At 40.1% G+C, this 12,045-nt stretch overlaps 1 protein-coding gene across 1 annotated transcript in view; it reads right to left on the bottom strand.

Annotated features, from left to right (window-relative positions):
- kif9 (kinesin family member 9) overlaps positions 1 to 12,045 on the bottom strand; it is a 109,948-nt gene that overhangs the window by 41,015 nt on the left and 56,888 nt on the right. The window contains exons 13-14 of the mRNA XM_072570115.1: positions 5,507 to 5,562; positions 2,378 to 2,468 (exon numbers count right to left, since the gene is read on the bottom strand). Of these exons, the coding sequence (XP_072426216.1) occupies positions 2,378 to 2,468; positions 5,507 to 5,562 (147 nt within the window). The remainder of the gene's footprint in view (positions 1 to 2,377; positions 2,469 to 5,506; positions 5,563 to 12,045) is intronic.

Below are 12,045 nucleotides of genomic sequence, written 5' to 3'. Positions count from 1 at the left end.
CCTTTGGAAAGAGAGGGTACAACCATTTCCCCTGGGATGGAAGGGGTGTTGCTAGACAGTGTTCATCCCAAAGGCCAGTAACAAGCGAACCCGAAGGGACATCCCACAGCACTGGAATAGGTACACACTCGCAGACCCCGGACTACACCAGGAGTGAATAGGGTGGTCTATTCTCTTGGGAGCAGGGACAATGCTGGCAATAAACAAGATTAATGGCCTGAGATATAGTGTATTACTGCTAGCAAATGAGACTGAGGAAGGTCTAACACTCATTAGTACGGAGTTAACGGCAGTAAGGGAAGCAGTGATACAAATCGATTGTTACTAGACATACTGACGGCAGAGAGAGGAGGCGTCTGCAAAATGTTAGGTATGTCATGCTGTTTAAATGTTCCTGATGAGTCCCAGAATATCACTAGTGTCATAAATCATATGAAGGCATGACAGATGACTTCTGGTTCCAGTGGCTTACCTTCCTTTGGGGAGGATAGGGGTATTGGATCTTACATGCTCTACTAGTTGTAGGGCTGGTCATACTGATAGTGCTTTGTATAGGACCCTGCTTGTGTACCTGCCTACGGCGTTTGCTTATGAGTGCAGCGGGGTACCAATTGGTAAAACAATCAGAGGCCCCACAGCAGGAGGATCCAATTGCATGGATCCCACCATACTGTAACGTTGAAGTGTGTGACGTGTGAAAATGGGCTAAGTACAGGGCACACCAGAGCAAGTGACGATACCACCAAAAGCTGTGTTACAAGTAGAAGGTGTCTGAGGAAAGGCCTGGTGCTCCCTAAGCAATTTGATGTAGAGCTACCTGGCTCTGTATATTTTTTATGTCATTGTTGTCATAAAATGACAAAAAGGGGGGAAAGGAATTGGAAAATTAACATTTATTGTGAAATCTATAAAGGCATAGGGAAACAAAAAAGTAAGGGCCTGATTGAAATTAGAGGCAAACATTGCAAACAAACAGAAAAATGTAAAGGCAAACCGACCTAATAGCAGACTTACAAGGCCAGTTAAATTACCATGCCAGCAGTCAAGGAATGAGAGAAACAACTCCATATATGGAAAGGAACTCAAATGTTCCAGGCCCCTAACCTTGCAGGTGTTGATAAGAAGAAGTGAATTATAGTATAAAGGGAATATGTGAAGGCTGGAGTTATAGATAATAAATCAGCTATGATCTCATTGAATGACGGAGCAGATTCAATTGACCAGATAGTCTACTTCTGCTCTATATATATGGTCTTAAATTGTTTGGAGACCAGGATCTGCAATGATAAGTGCATACGAAAGATTGCGAGAAAAGCCACTGGGTTGAATTTCACTTTGAAGGTGGAAAATAGGAACACAGACTTTTTTCAGATCCTGAACCTATCCCCTGGAAAACAGTCATTGCTGTGTATTTCTGACTGGGGTGCCCCTAAACTAGTATGGAGCCCAGTTTCATGTTCATCATGTTCATGAGGATGCCTGGTCGGTTTTCGAAATTGAAATATCAATGGAAGTCTTGCAGCTCAGAGGAGCACCCAGCTACATTAAAAATTAAGGAACTAAGAGGGTATTTTAACAAGAAGGTGCCCTCTCAGCCACTTCCTGAAAATGGAAATAATAAGAATTACAGATAGCAGCCTATTTTAGTCTTGAGTTGTGTAACTGGGAATGTCATCATTTGCTGTCTATCTCCAGTTGCCTTTGAGAAAGTGGTGGTGAGCCACTTTCTTGAACTGCTGTAGTGCATAGTAGGTGCACAATTACAGTGAAGGGAGTTCTGAGTTTTACAGATCAAGTTCTTTCCTCATAGCCTTGTAGATAATGTCTTTTTCAAGTGCATGTCCAATTCACCTTTGGAAGTTACTGTTCCAACCATTGTTACAAACAATTACTTCCAGATCAAATTAACTCATCGGATTCTGTGATTGAGATAAAGCAGACAAGGACATTGTAAGCCAAATAAACTGGACGCTACAACTAGTGGATTGTTGGTCTTTCTGATCTCCTTTATTCTGTGGGTCCTCTGTTGTTTGAGAGGTGATTTAAGTGAGTAGTTGAGGTCCTTACTACTTGTTCTGGTGTAAATAAGAATCCCAAGCCAATATTTTAAGAGGGAAAGAAAGACAGCCTTCTGGCCAAAATTCTGCCATCAACTAATTGCATTGGATTAACTTGCTGTTCACCTATATAACAAACTATATATCAAAGTAACTATAGCAGTGTGAGATGGCATTGTGAGAGACATGATCAAACAATAGAAGAAGCATTTAAATTGTGGGCAAAAACCAGCCCTTTCCTCCCTTACCTCATATCCATGTACATGCACTAATGATAATGTGCTGAGGTAATGATAGTTCCCAGGCTTCCCCACACTCACCGGTTCAGGAGTACAGCTAGTTGATTTATTCATTTTATCAATCAGAATGTACTTCTTCCGCAATGCAGTCTCTATTTCCTGCCCTTGTTGCCTTGATGTGAAAGAAGGAGAATAAAATCAGAAGTTATGGTTTTGACTGTGAACTGAATTTTGCAGAGAACCTCTGAAACAGAGACAGACAGCAGCAAGGAAGTTGAAGTTGGAACAAACAGAAGCAGATATGACAATAGGGAGAAAGGCAACTTTACAGGCAGAGGTGGGATTAGGGACAGGAAAAGAAACAGGCAAAAGCAAAGCTAGAGAGATTCAGAGAGGCAGTATTAACACTGACAAAGCAGCAGATGAAAAGGCTGCATTAGATACAGCAGCAAAAATAGAGCACCAGACGTAAACCTTATTTGAAAGTGTTTGGCTTGCCAGTGTAGAGAAAGCTTTATTGTAACTGATCCATGAGATAACTACTATGGAAGTGCTTTGATGAGATAGTGTAATGATGACATCTATTTTGAGCTTATCCTACAACTGATCTGAGTGTATTGTGTTTGTTAGACCATAAGACCATAAGACATAGGAGTGGAAGTAAGGCCATTCGGCCCATCGAGTCCACTCCGCCATTCAATCATGGCTGCTGGGCACTTCAAGGTAAAGAAAGAAAGAAAAATTTAGATCTCTTTTGTAATTTTCTTGACCTCAGGATACCCAAAGTACTTATTGCCAATCACAACTGCTATGAAGATTAATGATATTATTATAATTATTTGAAGACTTGGTTCTAAAGTGGGGAAAATTGACTTAATTATTCTGATCTATTTTTGCAAAAGTCAGAAAGTAATTTTTAACATTAAGCTTAAAACAGCATTTAAAAGAAATTGCATGATCTCAATTAAATTACCAGCAATCCATCCATTGACATAATTATTAAGGTATTTTTCTGAATTAAGTTCGGGAATGAGAAAAAGAAAGGCTGGAAGCAGGTTCATGCAAGGGCAAGAAGCTAATATCAGCAGAGCTGATGTTAAGAGCATTTTTCAAACAACTGGGGCCCAGGAGAAGTCCTGGGTGTTAAATAGTTTGTGGAAGTATCTGAGAGGGAGACATCCTGCAAAACTATTGAAAACTTGAGTTTTGGAAAACTTGAGTAATGGGAAACGGAGGGAGCAGATTATTTTAAGTATCAAGAAAATACATTCACTGAAAAATATAGCATCTAGTGAAGTACAGCAATTTGCCAAAAGGAAGTTGACTACAACTGTGCCATTGAGCAACAGGCTTTAGCATAGAAGCAGGAGTGACTTTTCACTGAGGTTTGAAAGCCAATGAGGGTATTGTTGCTGAATGGCATCCTTTTGTACTGTAAGAATTCTGTGATTCTTTCTTTGTGCTGTTTATAATGGGATCACTCCAGTAGTTCTTGTATAGTGTAATATAGTTTGCTTTTGTTTCTTCTTTGAAATAAACTCTAATGTTTTTGCACAAGTACATGTACAGGATCTTGCAAATATGTTTAATGACTGACTCCATTGGTAACAAAAAGGAAAATAAAACATCTAGTCTATCAAGCCAGGTTTCACTCTGGGATTTGACTTGTCTGATATTACCATCGATATTGATAATAATGCAATACAGAATCAAAATCATTCCAGCACAGGAGGCCATTCAGTTTATCAAGCACCTGCCAGTTTTCTCCAACAATTTCTCACACCAAATCATTTCCCACAATCTCTATATATCCTTTATGATTTTGCATATCTTTATCAATTCATCTCTTGACCTTCTCTTCTCTGATGAGAACAATTCCAGCTTCTTGATTCCATGCTTGTAAAGTAAGTCTCTCATCCTTGGAACCATTCTCATTAAAGCTCTTTGCACTGTCTTTAAAGCCTTCAATTCTTACAAATGTGTGATGCCTGGTATTGACTGTTGTACTCCAGTTGGGGCTGAGCAAATGATTCTTAAAAGTTCACCATAGCTTCCAAACTCCTATTTGCTACCCTCTGTTTATAAAGTGTAGGATCTCTATGCTTTCTAAACCACTTTCTCAACCTGCCTAGCTACCTCAAACAATGTACACATATTCACATAGGTTTCTTTATTTCTGCATCCTTTTAGAATTACATCCTTCAGTTTATAATTTCTCTCCTCATTCTTGCTATTAATAATATATCCCTTTCCACTTTTCTCCATTAAACTTTATCAAATACAATTCTGCCCACTTCACTATCCCAGAGCCTCCTAAATCTATAACTATCCTCATCACAGTTCATTATACATTATAGTTCTGTGTCATCTGCAAATTTTGAAATTGTGATCTGTACACCCAGGTCTAGTTCATGAATACAGATCAATGTAAGCAATAATCCCATTACTGACTGTTGTGGAACACCTTCCTCCAGTATGAAATATAATTCATTTGTAATTGCTTGCTGTTTCCAGTCATTTAGCCATTGTTCCTTTTATACCACTGGCTTTAATCTTGCTGAAAGTCTTATGATGTGGCACTTCATCAAATACCTTTTGAAAGACCATATGCACCACATAACTGCATTACCCTCATCAGCCCTCTGTTACCTCATCAATAAACCCATCTCATTAGTTATATATGATTTGTCTTTAACAAGCTGTGATATGAAATAGTACAGTATTTTTAAACCAGTCACTGATGTAGCATATTCAAAGGAAATATGAATGTTCTTAACTATTTAGTATAGAGGGAGCTTCAGTCTATACCTTACTTTTCCAGCACCTGTAACCCCTTGGTGGGGCAGTGCAGAGGAAACTTTACCATATACCTAATCGTCTCATCTGATTTAAGAGTCCTTAATGGGACAGTGTAGAGAAGGCTTTATTGTGCATATATCCCTGCTTTACCTGACCTGGGAGTGTTTGGTGGATAGAATAAAGAGAGTATCTTATCTGGGAGACCATAGTGGGCAATGTAGAGGAAATGTCACTCTCCATCTAACTTATTCAATATCTTATCTGCAAGAGTACAATGGGAAAAATTTGAAGGAGCTTTACTCTGTTCCTACTCTGTAGTATCTGCCCAGGGAGTGTTTAATATGCAAAGAACCATCTCAACTTAATGAAAGCATAATAAATAGGAAAACAAGAGCATACATCAGTACTCACTGCAATATTATCTTGAATTGTGCAAAGGACTCACGGAGTTGCCTGAGGTTTGTGATCTTGTAAAATTAAATTGGTCAAATGGTTAGTTTGAAATTAATCATCACACACAACTATTACAGTATTGTTTTTAGTGTTGCAATGTAAATGCCTGACCCAAAGAATGTTTCAGCTTGTTTTATATAGAGGCAGTGTTCTATCTGATAAAACAATAGTTTACATGTGGTCCAATAACAAATTCCTACCAGAGACATGATAGTTGCATTAGAAGCAAGTGCTACAAATTTCACCGATATAGAATGCATGATTTCAAAGGTTCATTACACATGGTTATTTGACCCAAGTCTACCAAATCTTCCATTCAGTAGTTGAACAGTGATTGTTAAAGGAGGGCAATTTCATGAGAATGAATAGTCTTTTGAAACTACTCTAAACCATACCACAAACTGAATTTTAGTTCAACATTATGAATATTTCTTTATTTTAAATTTAGAAAGAAACTGAAAGTACATTAACAGAATTTGTCTGTTGTTACTGTTAGCAGGTCAGGCAGAACTTGTGGAGAGAAACAGAGTTAATCTTTCACCCCATCCTTCCCATACCATCAATTATGTTCCTCCATCATAAAAGGCCATCAACCTGAAATGTTATATGCCTGAGCTGCTAAGGTGTTACAGCCTTTGTTGTTCTTATGTCAGATTTTTAATGGCTGCTTTATTTTGCTTTTAAATCAGCTGCAAATGATTGCCTGATACAGATTCTAAATAATGTGAGTTGAAAGCTGAATGAACACTTCCTCTACAGTGAGATTAAATATCCTCTGCATGAAATAGTGAACAGAGTCTAGATTAGAGTGGTGCTGGAAAAGCACAGCAGGTCAGGCAGTATCTGAGGAGCAGGAAAATCGATGTTTCGGGCAAAAGCCCTTCATTTCCTGATGGGTTTTGCCCAAAACGTCAATTTTCCTGCTCCTCGGATGTTGCCTGACCTTCTGTGCTTTTCCAACATCACTCTAATCTAGACTCTGATCTCTAGCATCTGCAGTCCTCACTTTTGTCCTGTGAAATAGGGAACAGCCATCTTCAAGGGTGACTAAATCCCGCAGAAAGGAATTCCACCAGACCAAGCCCCAATCCACTTAAGAACTGTCTGGTGGGCTTCTTGACCAGTCACAAAGTCACACCCAACCAAATTGCATCCATTTCTGGGGAAGGTGGCACCTAGACAAGTCAGACCGGTTGCACCTGAACAAAGCTGGGACTGAGTTTTTTGCGGGGCATTTTGCTAATGCTGTTGGGAGAAAGAATGGAAGTCTAAAACAGAGTTATGTGCATGTATGTAAATGCTAGGAGTATAGTATATATGTTGGGGAGTTACAGATGAAATGTCATGTGGGAATATGTTGTCATGGCAATAGCAGAGACCTGGCTCAAGCAAGAGTATGGTTGGGTGTGAAATATCATGGCTATAAGTTGTTCAGAAAAACTAGAAAAGGAAGGAAAGCAGGAGGCATATCAGTATTGGTTAAGGAGGACATTACTGTAATTTAGAAAGAGGATGTGTCAGAGGGTTCAACATCAGAGTTAATTTGACTGTACATAAGGAATAAAAAGGATACAATGACATTGCTCATAAAAACATTAAACATAGAAAAGAGGAGCAGGAATGGACGATTCAACTCTTCAAGCCTGCTCTGCCATTCAATATGCTCAAGGTTGGTCATCCAACTCAGGACCCCTGTTCCTGTTTTCTTCCCATAACCTTTGATCCCTTTAGCCCGAAGAACTACAGATATTTCTAACTTCTTCTTGAAACCATTCAATGTTTAGTCTCCACCACTTTCTGTGCAGAGAATTCCAAAGACTCACCACTCTGAGTGAAGAAATCTCCCCTCATTTCAGTTCTAAATGAACTACATCATATCCTTCAACTGTGACCCTTGGTTCTGGTCCCCACAGTCATCAGGAACATCTTTCCTTCATTTTTCCTGTCTAATCCTGTTAGAATTTTGTAGGCTTCTATAAGATTCACCCTTGTCTAAGCTCCATTGAATATAGTCCTAACTAATCCAGTCTCTCTTCAGTGGTGCCATCCCAGCAATCAATCTGATAAACCTTTGTGGCACTCCCTTCAAAGCCAGAACAATAATTCTAGGTAAGGAGACCAAAACTGCACATAACAATCCAGGTGTGGTTTCACCAAGTCCCTGTACAGCTGCAGGTAGACATTCCTGTTCCTGTACTCAAATATTCTAGTTATGAAGGTCAACATACCATTTGGCTTCTTCACCTCTTGTGGCTTTTCCAGCAAAATTTGAGTAGACAGTGTAGTTTCAAAACTGCAAACCAGCCCAGGAGTGTGGGAGCAGACACACACAATTTTCACTACATGCATTACTCAGAGTCATGAAATATCAATAAAAAATATCAATGGAAATATTTTATCTTCCTTGGAGAAGAGAAATAAACCTTTCACCATCTAAACAAATCGTGCATCAAACATGGATCAGAAAAGTCATGCCTTGTGCCTTGTGAGAAAAGCTCTTGTAAAGACTTATAATTATATTAATAAAAACATAGCAAAGGTACAATCTCCTTATTACAACTTCTTAAAAGAGTCATTTATTCTCATAGTAATAGAATCCCTACAGTACAGAAATCCATTAGCAGTTGAAACTCAATCAAGCATTCATCATGCCAACGGCTATCTATAGCATAACGTACTCTCTGAAAAGGTGCGTATTTCAATGTCAAAGCAGAGTGCTTTTTTTCTTTGTTTTTACTGGATATTGGGATAGTCAGCATTTATTGCTCATGAATAGTTGCCCTCAAGAAGGCATTAGTGAGGTACCTTCTTGAATGACTGCAGGCCACTTGCTGTAAGTACACTCATAATGCTTTTTTAAAAAAATCATCTGTGGGATGCGGGTGTTGCTGGCTGGCCAGCATTTATTGCTTATTCTGAATTGCCCTTGAGAAGGAGGTGGTGGGCTGCCTGCTTGAACTTCTGCAGTCCACCTGCTATGGGTTGAGTCAGAATAACATTAGGGAGGGAATTCTCGGATTATAACTCAATGACAATTAAGGAATGGCAATATATTTCCAAGTCAGGATGGTGAGTGGCTTGGAGGGGGTCTTGAAGGTGGTAGTGTTCCCATGTATCTGCTGCCCTTGTTCTTCTCAATGAAAATGGTCGTGGGTTTGAAAGGTGCTGTCTAAGGATCTATGATGAATTTCAGCAGTGCATCTTGTAGATAGTACACACTGCTGCTATTGAGTGGATGCTTGTGGATGTTGTGCCAATCGAGCAGGCTGCTTTGTCCTGGATGGTGTCAAGCTTCTTGAGTGTTGTTGGAGCTGCACTCATCTAAGTAAGTGGTGAGTAATCCATCACACTCCCGACTTGTGCTTTTTAGATGGTGGACAGACTTTGGGGAGTGAGGAGGTGAGTTATTCACTGTGGTATTCCTGGCCTCTGACCTGCTCTTGTAGCCATTGTGTTTACAGTGGGAGTTTCATAGAAAAATAGAAAATAGGAGCAGGAGTAGGCCATTTGGCTCTTTGAGCCTGCTCCACCATTCAATATGATAATGCAATTTCAATATTCCATTCCTGCTTTCTCTTCATAACCCTTGATCCCTTTTAGTTGCAAAAGCCATGTCCAGTTCCCTCTTGAATATATCTAACAAACTGACACAGTTTTATGTGGTAGAGAAGTACACGAGTTCACAATTCTCTGAGTGAAAAAATCCTTCATCATCTTAGTCCTGAATGGCTTACCCCTTATTCTTAGGCAGTGACCCTGAGTTCTGGACTTCCTCGACATCGGAAACATTATTTCTGCATCTAGCCTATTCAGTCCCATCATGTTTCTCTGAGATCCCCCTTCATTCTTCTAAATTCCAATGAGTACAAGCCCAGTTAATTCAGTCTTTTTTCATATGTCAGTCCTGCCATCCCAGGAATCTAGTGAACCTACGCTGGACTCACTCAGACTAGGAGATTGAAATTGCACACAATACCCAAGGTGTGGCCTCACCACGGCCCTGTATAACTGTAGCGAGACATCCCTACTCTTAAACTCAAATTCTCTCGCTATGAAGGCCAGCATGCACCACCTGCTACATCTGCATGCTAACTTTCAGTGACTGTTCCACCATGACACTCAGGTCTTGCTGCACCTCACCATTTCCAACGCTGCCACCTTTCAGATAATAATCTGTCTTCCTGTTTTTGCCTGCAAAGTGCCAAACCTCACATTTATCCACACTATACTGCATTTACCAAGTATTTGCCCACTCAGTCAGCCTGTTCAAGTCATCCAGCAGCCTCCTAGCATCCTCCTCATAGCACACATTGCCACCCAGCTTAGTGTCATCTACAAATTTGGAGATATTGTGTTCAGTCCCTTTATCCAAAATGTTAATGTGTATTGTGAACAGCTTCAGTCCCAGCACTGACCCCGGAGTTACCCCACTCGTCACTGCCTGCCACTCTGAAAAGGACCCATTAATATCAACTCATTGCTTCCTGTCTGCCAACCAGTTCTCTATCCATGTTAGTACATTACCTCCGATACCATGAGCTTTAATTTTGCTATACACAACATGCACTGATTCATCCTTGACTACTCTACTAGTCACATTTCAAAATATTCCAGAAAAGATACCTTCTAAGGAGCTTAGTTTCCTTTTAGTGAATCCATGCTGACTTTGACCGATTCTGTCATTGCTTTCCAAATACTCGGTTACTACATCCTTAAAATTGACTCCAGCATTTTCCCTATCACTGATCTCACTGTTTTCTCTCACCCTCCTTTTTTTAAAAAGTGGGGTTACATTAGCTATCCTCCAGAATCTGGAACCCTTCTACAGAACGCTGGAAAATAATCACCGAAGTATCTACTATTTCTAAGCCACTTCCTTAACTACTCTAGGATGCAGAGCATCAGGCCCTGGAAACTTACTGGATTTTAATCCCATCAATTTCCCCAATATAACTTCCTAACTAATAAGGATTTCCTTCAGTTCCTCCTTCATGCTTGACCCTCTATCCCTAGCATTTCCAGAAGATTATTTGTGTCATCCTGAAGACAGATGCAGTGATGGTAACAGCATTGAATGTCAAATGGTTAGGTTGTCTTGCTTTGGTAATGGTCATAGCAAAGCATTTGTATGGTGTGAATGTTACGTGTCGCTTGTCAGCCCAAGCCTGGATATTGTCCAGAGTTTGTTGTATTTGAACTGTTTCACTATCTGAGGAGTTTTGAATGGTGCTGAACATTTCACAAACATCAGCAAACATCCCCACTTCTGAAGTTATGATGGATGGAAGGTCATTGATGAAGTAACTGAAGATGGTTGGGCCTAGGACACTATCCTGAGGCGTCCTTGAGCTGAGATGGCTGACATCCAACAATTGTGGCCATCTTCTTACGTGTCAAGTATGACACCAACCAGAGAAGAGTTTGTCCTCAATACCCATTGATGTGAAGTCACACATTTTTGTGTGAGTAACAGCAAAATAGATTATCACTTGAATAGTAAAAAGTTGCAGCTTGCTGATTTGCAGAGGGACCTGGGTGTCCTTGTGCATGAATTGCAGAAGGTCGGTCTGCAGGTACAACAAGTAATTAGGAAGGTAAATGGAATTTTGTCTTTCATTGCTAAAGGGATTGAGTTTAAAAGCAGAGAGATAATGTTACAGCTGTACAAGGTGCTGGTGAAGCCACACCTGGAGTACTGTGTGTAGATTTGGTCTCCTTACTTAAGAAAGAATATACTGGCACTGGAGAGGATGGAGAGGGGGTACTAAGTTGATTCCTGAGTTGAGGGAGTTGGCTTATGAGGAGAGGCTGAGTAGACTAGGATTACATTCATTGGAATTCAGAAGAATGAGTGGGGATCTTATACAAACATATAAAATTATGAAGGGAATTGATAAAATAGAAATAGTTAGGATGTTTCCACCGGTAGGTGAGACTAGGACAAGAGGACATGGCTTCAAGATTAGAAGAAGCAGGTTTAGAACTGAACTGAGAAGGAACTTCTTCACCCAGAGGGTTGTTAATCTGTGGAATTCCTTGCCCAGGGAAGCAGTTGGCACTACTTTAGTAATTGCTTTTAAAGCTAAGGCAGATACATTTTTGGAAAATAAAGGTATTAAGGGATATGGTGAAAATGCAGGTAGGAGGAGTCCACAAAAAGATTGGCCATGATCTTATTGAGTGGCAGAGCAGGCTCAAAGGGCCGGACGGCCCACTCCTGCTCCTAGTTCTTATGTTATTATGTTCTTATGATACCTTCCTTGATGTCACATGTGGTTGAATGCGACCTTGATGTCAAGCCCTGTCACTTTTACCTCAGCTCTGGAATTCAGATTTTTTGTCCATGCTTGAATCTAAGGCTGTAATGAGGACAGGGACAGAGTGGCCCTGGTGAAGGTTATTGCTGAGCAGGTGCTGCTTGATTGCAGTATTGATGACACCTTTATCACTTTACAGTTGAAGGAGTTCCTGGATTTTGACCCAGCAACACTGAAGAA

Source organism: Chiloscyllium punctatum, chromosome 5, assembly GCF_047496795.1.
Source record: "Chiloscyllium punctatum isolate Juve2018m chromosome 5, sChiPun1.3, whole genome shotgun sequence".
NCBI classification, from domain to species: Eukaryota; Metazoa; Chordata; class Chondrichthyes; order Orectolobiformes; family Hemiscylliidae; genus Chiloscyllium; species Chiloscyllium punctatum.
Note: the sequence above shows the minus strand (reverse complement) of the source record. Positions and strands in the feature narration are given on the sequence as shown.